Source organism: Oryctolagus cuniculus, chromosome 2 (genome assembly GCF_051225735.1).
Source record: "Oryctolagus cuniculus isolate XC-2025 breed Fujian yellow rabbit chromosome 2, ASM5122573v1, whole genome shotgun sequence".
In the NCBI taxonomy this organism is placed as follows: domain Eukaryota; kingdom Metazoa; phylum Chordata; class Mammalia; order Lagomorpha; family Leporidae; genus Oryctolagus; species Oryctolagus cuniculus.
Genome location: NC_142868.1, coordinates 116,983,801 through 117,002,741, shown reverse-complemented (window position 1 = coordinate 117,002,741; position 18,941 = coordinate 116,983,801). Strand labels below are relative to the sequence as shown.

The 18,941-nt window shown below is 54.1% G+C and overlaps 1 protein-coding gene across 3 annotated transcripts in view; it reads right to left on the bottom strand.

Moving 5' to 3' along the window:
* TPCN3 (two pore channel 3) overlaps positions 1-18,588 on the bottom strand; it is a 37,447-nt gene extending 18,859 nt beyond the window's left edge. Inside the window, exons 1-7 of one of the 3 annotated variants that reach the window (XM_051828910.3) lie at positions 18,407-18,588; positions 8,658-8,749; positions 7,589-7,703; positions 4,767-4,895; positions 2,822-2,938; positions 2,626-2,744; positions 2,372-2,473 (exon numbers count right to left, since the gene is read on the bottom strand). In XM_051828910.3, the coding sequence (XP_051684870.1) occupies positions 2,372-2,473; positions 2,626-2,744; positions 2,822-2,938; positions 4,767-4,895; positions 7,589-7,703; positions 8,658-8,749; positions 18,407-18,454 (722 nt within the window). In that variant the 5' untranslated portion in view covers positions 18,455-18,588. 3 annotated transcript variants of the gene reach the window in all.
* Between the last annotated feature and the right edge of the window lie 353 nt (positions 18,589-18,941).

The window sequence follows — 18,941 nt, the reverse complement described above, 5'->3', positions numbered from 1 at the left end:
GATGCTAAGCAGCTCACTTCAAGCCCGCCCTTCTGACGTTTCTCGTGCCCTACGGTGGCACCAGATTTCAAAGGGGTAGGGCTTGGAGATGGCCCAGCCCAATGCTTTACAATGAAGAAACCGAGCCCGAGGAAGGGGAGGAAGGAGGGCGGCTCCAAGCAGCACAGCTGGAGTGACACTTAGCACCCTGCAGTACATGGCATAGGGCCTCGGCTGCAATCCATCCACCTGGGAACACGGGGATGAAAGGGACCCCTGCTACTGACCGCGGCAGGACAAGAGGCGGGGGGGAGAGGGGGACACGTGCTGCCTCCACCCCACTTCCGCTGTGCCGAGGGCCAGGCCACGAGTGGACAACCCCCGTGAATTAGATGACTGGGCGGCCCTCCATGCAAGCAGGTGATGGACACCCACCTCTGCCTCACACACAGTCCTGGAGGAGATGTAGGCTGACCTGTGCGGCAGGTGCTGTGCCCGCTCCCAGAGCTGAAGAGGGATCCTCCTCAGGACAGCGTCGCTTACGAATTCTACCCCCAGGCCCAAAGTTGTGGAGCAGAAAGTTAAGTCACGGCCTGCAGCATCGGAGTCCCAGATAGACGCCGGTTCGATTCCCAGCTGCTCCACTTCCAATCCATCTCCCTGCTGATGAGCCCAGGGAAAGCAGTAGAAGATGGCCCAAGTGCTTGGCCCCTGCACCCATGTGGGAGACCAGGAAGAAGCTCCTGGCTCCTGGCTTTGGTCTGGCCCAGCTCCAGCCATTGCAGCCAACTGGGGAGTGAACCAGCGGATGGAAGACCTCTCTCTCTCTCTCTCTCTCTCTCCCTCTCTCTATAACTCTTTGTAATAAATAAAATAAAAATCTTTTAAAAAAGAACTCTACACCTGTGAACCAGGGGAATCCAGAATCGGAGCGTTGCAGAAGACCTCACAGGGTTTGCCCCCGCAGTGAGTCCACACGTGGAGAGGTAGCGTTCTGCAGGGCAGGCGACACTGACTGGCGTGTCCGTGGCTTTCCTGCCTCACGTGGCCGGAATACTGCATCAGCGCTGGGGAGAATGAGCTGCTCTGACCCGGCGACGGCTCAGCTCTTCACTCCAAATTCAAGGAGGACCCCAGAGGAGGAAGTGGGCTCACCTCTTTAAGAGCTGTACCCCAAGAGAGGGCTCCTGTTGCCTTCAATTTTAAAAAGACTTCAACTAGGCCAGCACCGCGGCTCAATAGGCTAATCCTCCACCTTGCGGCGCCAGCACCCCGGGTTCTAGTCCTGGTCGGGGCGCCTGATTCTGTCCCGGTTGCCCCTCTTCCAGGCCAGCTCTCTGCTATGGCCCAAGAGTGCAGTGGAGGATGGCCCAGGTGCTTGGGCCCTGCACCCCATGGGAGACCAGGAGAAGCACCTGGCTCCTGGCTTTGGATCAGCGCGGTGCGCTGGCCACAGCACGCCAGCTGCGGCAGCCATTGGAGAGTGAACCAACAGCAAAAGGAAGACCTTTCTCTCTGTCTCTCTCTCTCACTGTCCACTCTGCCTGTCAAAAAAAAAAAAAAAAAAAGACTTCAACTAAATTTGGTTTTAAATAAAGAGTGTCGGCTACTATTGGCATAAAACGTTACATTCTTCAAAATGCTTACAAAAAATATAACTAAATAGAAAATCACTCTTTTTCTTCTCAGCCCTGCTAGGAAACAGTTTTTTTTTTTTTTTAACATTTTGCAGAATGTATCTTCTTTTAAAATTTTTTATTTAGGGGCTGGCACTATGGTGTAGTAGGCTGTGCCTCTGCCTGTGGCGCTGGCATCTCACATGGGTACTGGTTCATGTCCCAGCTGCTCCTCTTCCAATCCAGCTCTCTGATAATGGCCTGGGAAAGCAGCGGAGGATGGCCCGAGTGCTTGGACCCCTGCCTGGTTCCTGGCTTCCAATCGGCCCAGCTCTGGCTGTTGCGGCCACTTGGGGAGGGAACCTGTGGATGAAGACCCGTCTCTCTGTCTGTAGCTCTACCTCTTAAGTAAATAAAACAAAATTTTTTAAAAAATTATTCAATTGAGAGTTAGACTGATAGAGAGTGAGAAAGAGGTACACACACACAAAATGAGCTCCCTTCTGCTGGGTCACTCCCCGCATGCCTGCAACAGCTGCAGACCAAGGCTAAGCTGGGAGCTGGGGACTCAATCCAGGTCTCCCCTGTGGGTGGCAGGAACTCGGCTGCTGAGCCGTCACCTCTGCCTCCCAGGGTCTGCCCTGGCAGGAGTCGGGAATCTGAGCCACGCACCAGGGAATGGGCTGTGGGCGTCGTAACTGCTATGGCGCACACACGCCACCACGGCTGCCTTCACTGTGAACTGTGAGAGGGTAACAGGTCAGAGGGGCACATACATGACGTCAGGGCTGTTCGCTGTGGTGACCAGCACGTAGAGCTCAAACGCAATCTCCAGAATGTTCGTGAGGTAGGGGGAGCCTTCTGCTGTCTTCAGACCCCTACAGAGGAACCAAAGACCCAGATGAAAACCACATACAGACATCAAGTCCTGGCTCCCACCGCCCGTGCCCGCCGCAGTGCTGGGACACGGAAGAGAGCGGCCGGCGACCGACTGCCACCAGCAGCCTTCACCCAGGAGACGGGAGCTCACCTGTCCCCGAAGAGCTTCAAGGCCATCAGGGAGAAGATGAGCACGCTGAACATAAACAAGAGGAAGACGTAGAGGATGTCAGGCAGAGTGTTCCGGAGGCTTCGGAGAGCCCTGCGGATCTAGGAAGAAACCACTCTCACTCCACCCGTGCAGAAGCCAATCCCAACCCCCGGCACGGCCGGAGTGGCTCCCGTACCTGACGGCTTTCGGGGAAGTTGATGAGGAAGACTGGCCGGAAGGCCCTGGACCATCTAATGCCGCGGATCTGAACGGCTTCCAGGGACCCGTAGATAATCAGGTCCAGCAAGGTCAGCTGGGAGAGACATGGGGAAGAGTCAGCACCGCGCGGGGGCCGGGGAGGTAACAGTGGACGCACGCTGACCCGCTCAGGAGAAGCGCCAGGCTACAGAGAAGCGAGTTTCATACACAGCACGATTCCGGCTCTGGAACATGCGTGCATGGCTCACCTTTGACCTGTGCCCTGTGCCATGGAGCAGAGAAAGCACCTGCTGGAGACTTTCACTTAGCCTCTCTGCAACCGGCAGGTGGGTCCTATTCCCGGGGGAGGGGCTTGAGACAGGGAGGGCCAGCATGTGGGCCCTGGTCACACAGCTTAGACTAAGGGGCAGAATTGGGACTGGGGCCCACACCGCCAGATGTCCAGGCCCTTGCTGCTCATCCCACCACCGCATGCTCCCCTACGTGTAATAGAGAGGATGTTAGCCTAGTAACAGAGAAAAGAATAGCTGGAATACAGAAACCCTTATGGGTCCTCAGAATGTCAGGTTTGAGGCAAAAAGTTCATGAGGACATGGGGCCGCCGCTGTGCTATAGCAGGTAAAGCCACTGCCTACAGTGCCTCCATCCCACATGGCGCTGGTTCAAGTCCCAGCTGCTCCACTTCCAATCCAGCTCTCTGCTGTGGCCTGGGAAAGCAGTAGAAGATGGTACAAGTCCTTGGGCCCCTGCACCCACGTGGGAGACCTGGAAGAAGCTCCTGGCTCCTGGCTTTGGATCGGCACAGCTCCAGCCATGTGGTCATCTGGGGAGTGAACCAGCAGATGGAAGACCTCTCTCTCTCTCTCTGCCTCTCCTTCTCTCTGTGTGTGACTCTGACTTTTAAATAAATAAATAAATCTTACCTGCTACACCACAGTGTCAGCCCCTTTTTTATTTATCTTAAAATTTTTATTTGCATATTTGAGAGTCAGAGGGAGAGAGAGAGAGAGAGCATGCGCACATCTGCTGGCTCACCCCCCATATTCCTGAAACACCCACAGCTGGGCCTGAAGCCAGGTGCCAAGAACTAAAACCAGGTCTCCCAGAGTGGCAGCAGGGATCCAAACAGCTGAGCCACATGGCTGCCTGCCAGGATGCACAGGCGCAGGATGCTGGAGTCAGACCCCACGGCCGGGCACCTAATCCAGGCCCTGTGGGGTGGGACGTGGGCACCATAACAGGCATCTCATCCACTAGGCAAAATGAACGGCACCCTTGACAGGGACCCGGCAAGCATCTCTCCTGGATAATGGACCTGGGGTGCCCGCCCTTCATACCAGCCTAAGGGGCCACCTGCCTCTCATACCTACCATCAGGAAAGCCACTTGTGGCCAAGCGTTCACCAGTGTCATGACCAAATCTTTGAATGCACCCTTCTCTCCTGAGGATAAAGCCCCAGCCACCAAAGTCCAGGTTGCAAACACATGCACATCTAAGGTTTTGAAAGGAACTGCCCAACAGCCTTCCAGAAAGATCCCTCTATTCCTCTGTCCAGCAGGTGTAAGAAGGGCTGTTTCCCCTCAAGCTTGCTAACATTGTTTTATAGGCAAATCCCAGTAGACTTTACTGCTGTTCTGATCTGCATGTTGTACTTAGTTGAACATCATTTATATTTCTTGTATGAGCTAGCTTTGCCTGTTTTCAGCCCCTTTTTCTACTGGGGCATCTCTCTTTGTGTCTTTAATTTGGAAATGCCCCTGAGGTGTTAAAAGAGCCATCATGGGTCATGGGTGGCCCGGTTTGCTCCTCACTGGGCGGGCTGTTGCAGCGTCTGCATGATCATCACTGCTTGTTTTCACAAAGGCAAATCCATCAGGTGCTCTCTGTTCAAGGCTTTCCCATTGCTGGCAACCCACACTCACCGCGATGGTCACCAGGATGCAGATGTTCTTGGTGTCTTTCCAGAAAACCATTTGAGGAGTGACTTTTGCAAAATGCACCAGTCTCCCAAAGAAGGCGGTCAGGCACAGGACTTCCACTATCGAGGTCGCCTGCAGGGGGGACACAGGGACTGAGCACAGCACCCGGCCACCGGGAAGCACGGCTTCAGCTCTCTCGCACCCCCCTCCGCCACTGACCTGCCCTGGTCCTGCCCGGCAACCTCTGAGACATAGCCACATCCTTCCATGTTACTGAAAGTTGTGGCAGAATTCTCTGCTGGGTAAAATGCTGTCTCGTCTTAAGAGGAAACCTACCCTGAGTCACGGTTTCCACGACCCAGACTCATAGGGCTTTGTGGGCAGGGCTGCTCCCAGCAGGCTGGGGGCTCAGAAGGCATAAGAACAGGGGGAGTCGGGATGGCAGAGGGCAGGGGCAGCCACTTCCTCACTCTTAGATGCCCCACTCTCGATTCAGCACAGGCTTCTAGAAGTGCCTTCCTCGGGCAGTAGGCTCACTCCCTGCTGTGGCTCCTAGACATGAAGTCCTATGTGGTTGGAACGTGGAGGTGGGGCCTGTAGGAGTTCATCAGGACTGGGTGAAGTCCAAGATGCCAGGCAGTATGGTGTCTGGAGGGAACATGCTTCCTGAGGCATGGGCAGGAAATCTTTCTCCTGTGTTTTCATGAGGCAGAAGGAACGAGAGAGCTCCCTGGGGCATCATCCATGAGGGTGCTAATTCTACCCATGAGTACTCCACCTGCACAACCTAATCATCTCTCAAAGACCCTGCCTCCAAGTCCCACACTATTGGTATTTCATATGTCCAATGTGAGGACTGGGGGAGCAAATATTTGGTTTAAATCACTGTTCTTAGCCCACAGGCTGCACAAAGAGACAGCAGCCCAATTTCGTCCACAAGGCAGAGCTGCCTGACCCCGGGGTCGGCATCATGATGTAGAAGGTTAAGCCTCCGCCTGCAGCACCATCATCCCATATGGGCACCAGTTCGAGTCCCAGCTGCTCCACTTTCAATCCAGCTCCATGCTATTGGTCTGGGAAAGAAGCAGAGGATGGTACAAGTGCTTGGGCCCCTGCACCCTCGTGGGAGACCCAGAAGAAGCTCTTGGCTCTTGGTTTCAGCTTGGCCCAGCCCTGGCCATTGTGGTCATCTGAGGAGTGAACCACCAGATGGAAGATACATCTATCTATCTCTCAATCAATCTCTCCCCTCTCCTTCTCCTTCTCTCTTGTGTTTCTCTTCTCTTCTTGCGTTTCCTGTATTTCAAATAAATAAGTAAATCTTTAAAAAAGAAATAATTTATAGGTGCCAGCGCCATGCCTCACTTGGTTAATCCTCCGCCTGCATCACTGGCATCCCATATGGGTGCTGGGTTCTAGTCTCAGTTGCTCCTCTTTCAGTCCAGCTCTCTTCTGTGGCCCAGGAGCGCAGTGGAGGATGGCCCAGGTGCTTGGGACCTGCACCTGCATGGGAGACCAGGAGAAGCACTTGGCTCCTGGCTTTGGATCGGCGCAACACCGGCCATGGCAGCCATTTGGGGGGTGAACCAACGGAAGGAAGATCTTTCTGTCTCTCTCTCACTGTCTAACTCTACCTGTCAAATAAAAATAAATGTGCTTTAAAAATGGAATAATTTATATGAAAAAACAGAGTTGTCTGATCCCAGTGTAAGTGTTTGAGGTTCGGGGTGTTTGTAACACAGCAAGAGATACAGAAACATGGAAGAATGAAAAGGGTGACAGTGTTGTTATGGAGCAAACAGATTTGAAATCAGACGGACTGAGCCAGAGCCGAGCACCATCCTTGCTGCCAGGTGACTCTGGACAAGTCCTACAACCTTTGTAAAGCTCAGCTTCCTTAACACAGGCGTGACACCAGCAGGTGCACCTCTCAGAGGCCTGCAAACAGACAGTAAGCACCAAGCAAATGGTAGCCAGTAACTCCAAGGTGGCCAGTCCGGACTCACCACAAGCAGACTAGTGGTTATTATGCAGACCCATCTGGATTAGCAGAGTAGCTTGATATATTACTCAAAATCACACATGATCAGCTACTGAGCACCAACTAAATATTCCAGTGGCTTACGACTAAGACAAAAGCCAACACTGTGGCAGGTGCAGGTGGCACTTTATACAACATGACAACATGTGCATGTCATTAAATAAATAATGCTTTGAAAAGATCATTTGTATCATCTCTATCTGATTTATCCCTGTGGATCAAAAACCTCCATGGCACTTCAAATGTCTTAGGATTGAAGCATTAGCTAGTAAGGAGTCAGAATTTCTCAAATCTTCCAGAAGAAAAATAAAATCAAGTTCATATGCTCTATAATTTGAGGTGGGGGGAAGGAAGAGGCCTGGGGCCCGAGTTATCAAACTCTGGGTAACCACTGCATTCTTTAAAAAAATATTTTTTAATTTATTTGAAAGACAGAGACACACACAGAGAGAGGGAGAGGGAGAGGGAGAGAGAGAGAGAGAGAGAGAGAGAGAGAGAGATCTTCCCTCCTCTAGTTCAGTCCCCAAATGATCATAATGGCCAGGGCTGAGCCAGGCCAAAGCCAAGAGCCAGGAGCTTCATACAGGTCTCCCACAGGGGTGTAGGAGTCTATGGACTTGGGTCATCTTCTGCTGCTTTTCCCAGACCATTGGCAGGGAGCTGGATGGGAAGTGGAGCAGCCGGGACATGAACCAGCACCCAAGGGGGATGCCAGCGTTGCAGGTGACGACTTTACCTGCCATGTCACAAGGCCAGGCCCTACCATCACATTCTTAATGCTTACCAAGAAAGGCAGTGGGAATAGTGCAGGTTCCTCAAACAGGGCGAGAGAAAGGTCTACACAAATAAAGACGTACGTGGCGACTCGCAGGGTCCAGTGGTTATAAAAATAGTAAAGTCTGGAGGGGAAAATAAAGGTGGTTATCAGCAGGAAGAAAGTGAACAGCTCTCAAACTTCTCCTGAGAAGACTAACGGTAAGCAAAACCAGCAGCCACGTACTGCTCACGTTTCCTGTAGATTCTACGGGGCAGGGATGGTGTTTCAGCGAGCACAGAGCATACACCACAAAATGCTAGCAGAAAACAATCAAGAATGCGATCAGATCTCCTAGCACATTTCCTTAACAGTCTCGAGGTAGGATTTGCATCTTCCTCGTGGGGTTGTTGACAGGCACAAGAGATTTCATTTAGAGGACTTGGCACAGCCAGGAAGACCCTCCCGTTACAGGGACTTATTAATTATTACGGAGCATGCAGCACTCGAAGTTGATCTGAACACACGCACGGTCCCATCCTAACAGCACACAATCGCAACAGATCTGGGGCCACACGGTTCTCTTGCTGGGTGGGGACAGTCCCCGCACCTGCCTGACAGCGCCCAGGGCGGAGGAACATGGTGACATTGGAGACACCACCCCTGAGCCCTGACAGTAACAAGTGTTTACTTTCTTCTTCTAAGTCAAATACTTGGTCTCAGTTCATCCCTTGGAGGTGATCCAGAACAAGCTAAATTCCCATGAAAAGAAGAAACATTATGTATCGCATCAAAGGAAACCAAAAGAGGAAGAAGGAAACGCCTTTGCTGCACTTCCGCTGGCTCCCAGGGAACATCTGGATGGAGGCGACAGGTGACCGCAGGTCACAGCTGGGGCGTGGTCTGCGAGCCTGGTGCTGAGGACTCACTAATCCATCCTGACCCTACCTAGTGCCTCCTGCACCTGAGGCGCTACACCCTGCGAGTTTACAAGCAAACCAGTGGATTTTACCCAAATCTGCATGCCACACCCGTGAAAACAAGGTCTCGAGCGTGGGTTCAACAGCAAGACCGTCGGTGCTGGTGGACAGTGGATTACCTGATGGCCCGCGGGGATGTTTCAAACGGGACGTTTCTGTTGTACTGTGCATCCGAAACATAGGCGGCGGCCAGGAGGAGGTCCTGTTCCCACTGGGAGGAAGCAAGGGGACAACGAGTGAGGGAAGGAGGGGACACTGTCCTTGCACCTTTATACAAAAGCATCGACTCCAAAGGGGAAGTCCCCTCGGCCTCCACACTGCCCCAGCCCCCAGACGACCACCAGCAGTTATCCACTCCACTCCCAAGTATTTACCAAAAAGCAAGCAAGCATATGCTTACATAAAGACCTAGCATCCAACCCAGGAACGTGGCTTAGTTAGACACATAATTCCAAAACTGCAGTGGCACACAAATGCTCACCACAGCTTACCAGTGAAACACGAGAAAGCACCAAGATGTCCATACACAGGCGAATAAACAACATGGGAAAGATCATGCAGCAGGACACAAGTCAGCAACAAAAAGAAATGAGCAACCAAGACACACAGCAAAAGGCTGTCTCAAAATAACTGTGTCGAGGAAAAGAAGCCACCCTCCTCCCCAAAACAGTGCCTGCTCTACAACACCATCCACATTAGTTCTAGAAAATGCAAACTAATTTATAGCGACAGAAACAAGGTCAGTGGTTGCATGGGGACAGGAGGAGAAGATGGAGAGAGGTGGATTATAAAGAGGTTTAAGGAAGCTCCTGGGTGCGGCAGACACATTCATTATCCTGACTGTGGTGGGAACATCACAAGCATATGTGTACATCAAAACTCATCAAACTCTACATTTTAAACAAATGCAGCTTAATATAGATTAGAGATAGCTCAATGGAGCAGTTTTATATTATCCAAAAAGAAAGATAAATGCTTGGGTTGAAAATTGATATGGGACAATAATCTCAGAGTGAGTTAACTGCCTTGGAATCCCCTGTGTTCCTAGGGCTGCAAGGAAATCCTTAAAGGTCGGGTACTCAAGCCTCAGAAGCATCATGTAAACGCTTCAACACTTGGCACACGGTTTTCTCTTTTACATGTTTAAAATCACATTTTAGTAGAATAACTATGAACACCAGTTATTCTTCCATTGAACATCTCTAGCCGTGAGAACTAGCAGAGCTCCCCAGGACAACTTAGAAATCGGTCTTGGGTAGAAAACTTGTAGCATCAGGGAGCGTTGAAGGGCAGGCATTTGGCCTACAGGCTAGGACACACCCACATCCCACACGGAAGGGCCTTGGCTGGACGCCCTGCTCTAGCTCCATAGCGTTCTCCTATCGCAGAACCAGGGAGCGGCAGGGATGGCTCAAGTGACTGGTTTCCTGCCACCCACACGGGGAGACCCAGGCTGCTCCTGACTCCCGGCTTCCACTCAGCCCAGTCCCAGCTGCTGTGGGCACGTTGGGGTTGAACCAGCAGATGGGAGAGTGTGCTCGCCCGTGCTCTCTCTAATTACCAATTTTTTTTTTTTTTTACAGGCAGAGTGGACAGTGAGAGAGAGAGACAGAGAGAAAGGTCTTCCTTTCACCCTCCAATGGCCGCCGCGGGCCATCCTCCACTGCCTTCCCGGGCCACAGCAGAGAACTAGCCTGGAAGAGGGGCAACCGGGACAGAATCCGGCGCCCCGACCGGGACTAGAACCCGGTGTGCGGCACCCCCAAGCGGAGGATTAGCCTATTGAGCCAGGGCACCGGCCTTAATTACTAATTTTTTTTTTTTGACAGGCAGAGTGGACAGTGAGAGAGAGAGACAGAGAGAAAGGTCTTCCTTTGCCATTGGTTCATCCTCCAATGGCCGCCGCGGCTGGCGCGCTGCGCTGATCCGAAGGCAGGAGCCAGGTGCTTCTCCTGGTCTCCCATGGGGTGCAGGGCCCAAGCACTTGGGCCATCCTCCACTGCACTCCCTGGCCACAGCAGAGAGCTGGCCTGGAAGAGGGGCAACCAGGACAGAATCCGGCGCCCCGACCGGGACTAGAACCCGGTGTGCCGGCGCCGCTAGGCGGAGGATTAGCCTAGTGAGCCGCGGCACCGGCCTTAATTACTAAACTTTTTAAAAAGTACAGGACAGCCAGTGAAATTCACATTTCAGAGAAACAACAATTTAAAAATAGTTAATTTTATTTTTAATTTGTATTTATTTATTTATTTGAAATACAGAGAGAGAGAGAGACAGAGACCTTTCTGTCTGCTACTTCACTTGCTAAAGGCCTGCAACAGGCAAGGCTGGGCCAGGTCAATCCAGGTCTGCCACGTGGATGGCAGGGACCGCCGTACTCGAGGCTCGCTGCTGCCTGCCAGGGTGTGGCTTAGCAGGAAGCTGGGTCAGAAGCAGAGGAGCTCGGACTCACACCAAGTACTCCAGCATGGAAGGTGTGTTTATTACAAATGCATAGCAACGTGAAGAATTCAGCCTCAAAAAGATCATACTGGGACAGCAGTAAGAACTTTTGATGTGAAGACTTTTTTTTTAAATGTTTACAGAAAAATCTCTTACGGCCCCTGCTGTTCCTCTAAAAAGATGATTTTAAATGATAATGTTACTACCACTACAGCCCCAGTGAAGCAGTTTATCCACCCACACAAGTGTTTGTGTATCATTCATACGCGCTCCAGGAAGAGAATGGAGGGAAATAAATAAATAAATAAATAAATGCAACATCTCAGCCAGCCAGGCCCGGGGGAGGGGGGACACGACTGCCACGGGATGTCACCAGACTCCGGACTCGGCAGGACAGACGCACCACCTAAGTACCCCCTTGCCACCGGAACTCATGCCTGGCATGCCAAAACTCCGCTGGTGCTTCCCCGCGGGCTTGTTTACCTTTACACCAACGTTCCAGAGCGTTCCTGCTCGTAGCAGCCCTGTCTCTGACATCTGTCTCCTACTCGTCCTCCCTCCCCTCCATTCGCGGAACCTGTAGGGCACCTGCTTTCTTGGGAAGGAGCACTCTAAGCAGACAAGACTCACTGCAACGCGTGTGTGTACTGGTACTGAGGTCGTCTGAATCCTCCCATGTAATGCACTGCTTCCATCCAACCTGAGAGTGTGGCTCAGGCCAGACATGCCACTCCCCAGCTACGCAGGCTTTCCAAGTTTACCTGGGAACCCCAGTCCCTGACTATGGCAATGACCCCACGGCAGATGCCGCCTAGATGCAATAAAATGCAGCTGTGAACCTCAGAGCAGTCCCAGCTCACGGGAGCCACTGGTGACTGAGGGGTGACAGTTTTCAAGCCCTGCAGCAAGTGACAATCCTGTCGCACACTCTCAAAGTGCCTTCTGCACAGGCGGCACCCAGGCTCACTGCATCCAAAACTCTGGGAGGTGGAACCCAGGAGGAACTTTAAAAGGTTCAAATCACTCAAGATGGAAAATCACTGGTCTCTGGCTATTTCCTACTGCTGATTTTGTTTATTTGTTTTTAGATTTGTTTTACTTATTTGTAAGACTAAGTGATGGAGAGGGAGGGATAGAGAGAGAAAGAGATCTTGCGGGGCCGGCGCTGTGGCGCAGTGGGTTAAAGCCCCAGCCTGCAGCACGGCATCCCCTATGGGCGCCAGTTCAAGTCTCAGCTGCTCCACTTCCAATCCAGCTCTCTGCTTTGGCCTGGGAAAGCAGTATAAGATGGCCCAAACCCTTGGGCCCCTGCACCTGTGTGGGAGACCTGGAAGAAGCTTCTGGGTCCTGGCTTCAAATCAGCTCAGCTCTGGCCGTTGTGGTCATTTGGGGAGTGAACCAGTGGATGGAAGACCTCTCTCTCTCTCTCTGTAACTCTTTCAAATAAATAAACCTTTAAAAAAAAAAGAACCTTGACAAATTGCAAAGTTGTTGATAGAAGAGCTTTGAAAACCTAATTCATCCCAGCTTCACTTTCCAATCCTGATGCTCCCTCTGTCTCTGTGGACACCGCACCTTCGTCTGTCGCTCTCTGCCTCCCAGAGCACCATTCTGCACACTACAGGTTCCCCAAGGGACTTCCCTTTGCCAGACAATCAAGTGCAGACCCCCTGGCCTGGCCTTAGGGGCTCCCCAGTATCACCTCTCCCGTCTCCAACTTGATCTCCCCGTTTCCCCACAGGAACACCCTTCCCTGGCCCAAAGCCAAGGACTTGCTGCTGAGCACTGTTCCACGGGCATGCCACCACCATGCCTGATCCCACGCTCATCTAAAACCAGGAGTCTCCTTCCCATGATCCTTCACTGGAGGCCCCTCTCAAACTTCACTTTCTCCATGAAGATGGGCAGCACCAGCAGCCTCCAGAGAGGCTGGGCTGTAACGGCCACGGTGGGTGCTCCAGACCAAGAACCAGTGGCTGGGGCAGGCGCCGTGGCTCACTTGATTAATCCTCCGCCTGTGGTGCCAGCATCCCATATGGGTGCCAGGTTCTAGTCCTGGTTGCTCCTCTTCCAGTCCAGCTCTCTGCTGTGGCCCAGGAGTGCAGTGGAGGATGGCCCAGGTGCTTGGGCCCTGCACCCGCATGGGAGACCGGGGTGGGGGGGACAGCACCTGGCTCCTGGCTTCAGATCGGCGCAGCGCCGGCCGTAGTGGCCATTTGGGGAGTGACCCAACGGAAGGAAGACCTTTCTCTCTGTCTCTCTCTCACTGTGTGTAACTCTACCTGTCGAATAAATAAATAAAAATCTTTAAGAAAGAAAGAAAGAACCGGTGGCTGGGACACAGCGTCGCGGCAGGAGGGGTGGGTGAGTCAGTGGCAGTGAGATGCTAGCACAAAGCCTTCTTGCAGAAAGTCACAAACCAACCACCACAAGGCCAAGAGCACACGGAAGTTGTGTTTTGTTTGGCCCAGAAAATACTGGCTAGTATTTCAAATTTTTTTAAAAAGCTGGAACTTACACAAAAATGTGAACTTCTGGTTACTTTTTTAAAAGACCCTAACATCTGGCAATGCTGGGCTGTCCTGCAGTGAGTGATAGCTGCCTACCCTCATACTCTGGCACCTGCAGAAACATTCCCCATTCTCCTAAATTCTACAGGTTGGCCATGCAGCCCTGGTCTGGTCAACTTCAGAGATCCCTGGGACCACCCAGGGCTGGCTGGTCCCAGACAGCCTCACTCCCCTGTCTTGGTCATGTGCATCCTGCAGCATGGTAGCCTGGGTCTTCTTGTTGGTGGTCAAAGTGTTAGGTAGGAAGTCAGATATGAGCTTATGTGTGTGTGACATAAAGGCCTAAAGAGAAGACATCTATGTCCAGCATCTGCATCTCAAAGTCATCCTGACAATGTTTCAGGGGCAGCCTGGTATTCATATCCTGCCCTGCCCCCTTCTATCTGATAACCTGCCAGGTGGAGGTCCCTGCCCCTTCTGCCTGACAAATCTTCCACAATCTCCCAGATGCAGCTCAATATCTGCATTTCAAACACCCTGCTCCGGGTCCCCATTCTCTAGGGGGACTTGCTCACCCTTCCTCTAAACTCAGGACAGGCGCCAGCTAGGCTTCCTCCTGTCTGATAACTTCAGGGAGAAAACTCAGATGGAAGTTTTTCTATTTACATCCAGAAAGCCTTTGTCCCAAGAGGAGCACAAGTGGGGAAGCAAGACCCATCTCCTTAAAAACCCCCGGCCTCAACCGGACTGCGGACTGCGCGCTCTGCCTCTCTGCTGAGCCGCCCACCTGGCCTGGTCAGGTGTAATCTCTCCACTCAACCATGTAACCTCGCTCTCCCCTCCACCCCCGTCCAAGCAACTGGGCACTCTCTCTCAGGCTCTGTCTGGAGAGGTGCCCATCCGTCCTTATGGATGTCCCTTCCCTAATAAACTTTGCTATTTTACCTCCCACTACTCTCTGTCTCACGCCTGAATTCTTTCTTTCACGAAGACAAGAACCCTGCCTTCTCTGGTAACAAAAGGGTCTCCAAGAGCGCAGGAGAGAAAGCACCAACACTCAAGTGTTTTCCACACTTCTGCTTGTGTCACATCTGCTAATGTCCCATGGGACAAAGCGAGTCTCACGGCCAAGGCCAGAGTCAAGGACTGGGAAAGAGACCTCACCTCTTGATGGAAGCAGTTGCAAAGGCAACTTGCAAAGGGTGAAAGTGTTCAGGAATGGGCAGTCTTTGTGGCCATTTCTAGAATTTAGAACAGCCCATGTGATAGCCACTCAGTTTGGGGGTGGGTAGCTGGGCCTTTTTTGGGCAGGGGACATCCCATCCAAGTCATCACAAGCCCCATCCTCCCCACAGAATCATTCCACCCAGCCCACTGAGCTTATGTTGCTCCTTGGCTGGTGGGAGCATTTGAGCTTGGGCCACCTGATTCAACCAACACTCTCCTGAGCCCTCCTGCTTACAGCCATCCTGCTATGCAAAGAGTTTCTCTGCAAATCATTAAACGAAGCTACAGGAGACAAACAGTCCAAAGGCAAGGTAATGGAAGACCTTCAGGAGCAGGTTGAAGAATAACATCCAGGGGCAGGTGTCTGGTGCAGATGCTAAGCCACTGTTTGGGGCACCCACAACTCATATCAGAGTGCTTACATTCAGGTCCTGGCTCTGCTTCCTATTCCAGCTTCCTGCTAACGCGCACCCCTGGAGGCAGCAGGTGATGACTCAAGTAGTTGGGTCCCTGCCACACACACGGGAAACTCGAAGTGAGTTCCAGGCTCCTGGCTTCGGTCTGTCCCAGCTCTGACTGCCTCTGCAGGCATTTAGGGAGTGAACAAAGGGATGGATTCTCTCTTTCTGCCTCCTCAATAAATAAAATGAATAATGTTTTCTGAAAAGAATAAGAACATCCAGGGGCGTGTCTCTGGCTTTGCAGTTCAGCTGCTGGTTAGGATGCCCACATCCCACAACAGTGCCCATCTCCAAGTCCGGCCTCCAGCTTCCTGCCAATGCAGATTCGCGAGGCAGCAGTGAGGGCTCATGTAGTGGGGATCCTGCCGCCCACGTGGGACACCCGGCTTGAGTTCCTGGCCCCCATCTTTGGATCCCTCAGACACTGTGGGCATTTGGGAAGTGAACCACCTGATGGGAGTGAGTGCTCGCTCTCTCTAGTTAGCTCACTCTCTGTCTCTTAATAAAGAACATTTGAAGCCGGCGCGGCGGCTCACTAGGCTAATCCTCTGCCTTGCGGCGCCGGCACACCGGGTTATAGTCCCGGTCGGGGCGCCAGATTCTGTCCCGGTTGCCCCTCTTCCAGGCCAGCTCTCTGCTGTGGCCCGGGAGTGCAGTGGAGGATGGCCCAAGTCCTTGGGCCCTGCACCCCATGGGAGACCAGGATAAGTACCTGGCTCCTGCCATCGGATCAGCGCAGTGCGGGGGCCGCAGTGCACCGGCCGCGGCGGCGGTTGAAGGGTGAACCAATGGCAAAGGAAGACCTTTCTCTCTGTCTCTCTCTCTCACTGTCCGCTCTGCCTGTCAAAAAAAATAATAATAATAAAGAAATAACATTTGAAAAAAAGAATAACAACATTCCAACAGAAGTGCATAAGGTATCAAGAGGTGACCCCATGAAACGGTCACAAAGAAACAGCAGAGGGTTCAGTCTTGCAGCTCTGGCCACGTGTATTGTTTTGTTTTATTTTCCCCCAGAATGAGCTCCTATCTGCTGGTGCACTCCCCAAATGCCCTCAACAGCCAAGACCAGGCCAGGCTGAAGCCAGGAGCTGGCAACTCGACTTGGGTTTCCCACCTGGGGGCAGAAACTCAACCTCTTGAGCCATCACTGCTGTCTTACAGCCGCACTTCCAAATCCCCCCAGAGCCGTAAGGGTGCCCAGACCGTATCTCGGGTAGGGGCTGAAGTGGGTACATTCCTGAAAGCTCCCTGCTAATTCTCATAGTAAAGTTGGGAATCACTAGCATTGGGTTAGCTTCTTTTCTTTTCCTTTTTAAGATTCATTTACTCACTTGACAGTCAGAGTTAGAGAGAAGGAGAGGCAGAGGCAGAGAGAGAGAGATCTTCCATTTGCTGGTTCACTTCCCAAGTGGCCACAACAGCCAGAGCTGGGCCAGGCTGGAGCCTGGAGCCAGGAGATGTATCCAGGACTCCCACGTGGGTGCAGGGGCCCAAGGACTTGGACCATCATTGCTTTGCCAGGCACATCAGTAGCGAGCTGGATGGAAGGGAAGCAGCTGGGACTCGAACTGGTGCCAATAAGGGATGCTGGCACTGCCAGTGGTGGCTTTACCCGCTATGCCACAGCGCCAGCCCCAACATTCGGTTAATTTCCTTGTGAAAGCTGAAAGTGTCAGTGAATTCATCAAAGGAGTAGATGCCACCTTAGTCACTGCTCAAAGCAACTCTCGGCAGAAAACAGCTCTAAGGAGAGGCTGTCAATGCGTCTCAGGTGACATGTCAGTCTCTTGTCACGTGACCCGGAGCTAACTTTTAAGCAAAGTTCACCGAGGCCATCAGTGCCGGAGGCCACAGACTGGGGAGGGAAGGGAGTATAGAAGCTGTCCCTGGTCTAGTGACTCAATCAAGGTTGCTCCCAGAATTCAAGGGGCTCTGCTGGGAGTTATCCACTGGTCCCAGGCTCCTCGCCTTCCAGGCCCGCTCCCCTGGGAGAGGACTCTGAAAGACACTGGGAGACGAAACATTTGACTCCGACACCCATGTTTCTGCCAAACGACGCTCACCGCAATCAGCCAGAGCACAGGGCCAACTGAGGTCCTTGTGTCCCTTGTAGATCTTAGTTGTTTGCATTCTCTTATTCAGACAGGAAGCATGAAGGACGTAGAGGGAGGCCATCAACAGTCTCAAACTAAAGCTATTCGCTCACACACAAGACCGGCAGCCACAGGCAGGCCTGTCATCTGGCCCACGGCGGGGGCAAGGCCTGGCTCGGGTCAGGCTGGGGCCCGAGACACCTTCTCCTCCTCCTTCACCTGCTCTCTGAAGGGATGGGGGCCTGGTAGAAGCCACCTGCTGAAAGAGGCCACGCCTCTTAGGGAGCCCAGCAGGGCGGGGCGGGCGGGGAGGGGGGCACATGCACGGGGCAGGGACCCTCTCGGTGGTGATGCTACAGCAGCCCAGCTGCAAGGGGCAGCTCAAGAAAGAGAAGGGACTCGGACCCCCATCACCTCTCCCACACCCTGTACCGCCCAAAGGACGCGCAGCACGCCCGAGAGCACCTGCATGGGCCTTGGAGCCTGCCTCCACCGCGGGTCAGACCAGCACTGCCCCCCACGGGCCCCCCACCCGACAGAGGGGGAAACTGAGGCTCGCTGGAGGATGGGGCTCCCAGCTTGTCACTCACAGGTTAGACGGCCCGAGGAGGTACAGCTAGGCCTCCTGCCTTTGGAGTCCTCCCAGTCTCCACTCCCCGAGCTCTCTCCAGGGAGAGAAACCCGCACCCCAGGCCCGCTCAGTCTGTCAGGGTGCGTCGGATAGGGACGACTATGCATCCCGCTGCACTGACCCACCGGCGCCGCGAGGGCCCAGTGCCATCAGCAATCCCGGCCTGGGGGACCCTCAGTGTGCAGCGACCACCACGCGCGGGGCGCCCCTCGCCGGGCGGCACTCAAAACCGGGGCGCGGCTCGCGAGGCATTGGCTTCACAGGTCCCCAAAGGGTGCACCGTCCCGGGCTGCGCGCTTCCCCGCCGAGCGGCCCGAGAGCGCCAGGGCCAAAGGGCGCAGAGCACGCAGGAAGCCCCCGGGGCGGCGGCGCTCCTCGGCCCGCCTGCCCCCTACCGGGCCTGGCCTCCAGCGGGTTGCCTTCTCGCCGGAGACCTCCGGCTCGGGGAGAGCAGACCCTGCCGTCGGGTGCCTTCGGAGCGCGGCGGCCGTGGACCCTTACCTCCCGGTCGGGCGGCTCCTCGGCGGGCTCCGGCCGCGGGCCGCGCATCCCGGCGGCGCGGTCGTCCCCGGGCCTCGCGGCTGCGGCTCAAGAGCAAGCGAGCGTCGAGGCCGCCGCGGCGGACTCTGCCCCGCTGGGGCCCGCGGGAGACCCGGCCGCGGTGCGCTGCCCTCCGCCCTTCACGTGACTCCAGCTGGCCGGCAGCTGCAGCCCCGAGGGCGCCGAGGGCGGAGGACGGGGCGGTGGCTCGGCGGGCTCCCCGGCTACGGCCCCTTCCCGGCGCGCGCGGGGCCGGGGGCGGGGAAGTGGATCCGGCGGGGGCGGGAGAGGGACGTGCAAGGGGCCCAGGGGGAAGCGCGCGGGAGGACGGACGGGCGGCGGCTCGGGTAGAGGCCACCCTTGCCAGGGCCCGCGGCCGTGCGCCCTGCGCGCAGGGCTCTGCCCAGCTGTCCGATCCGTGGAAGAATACCTAGGTCCCTCCCAGGCTTGCTTGGAGAACTAAATGAGCTAATATACGTGCAGAGGCTGCCGTTGG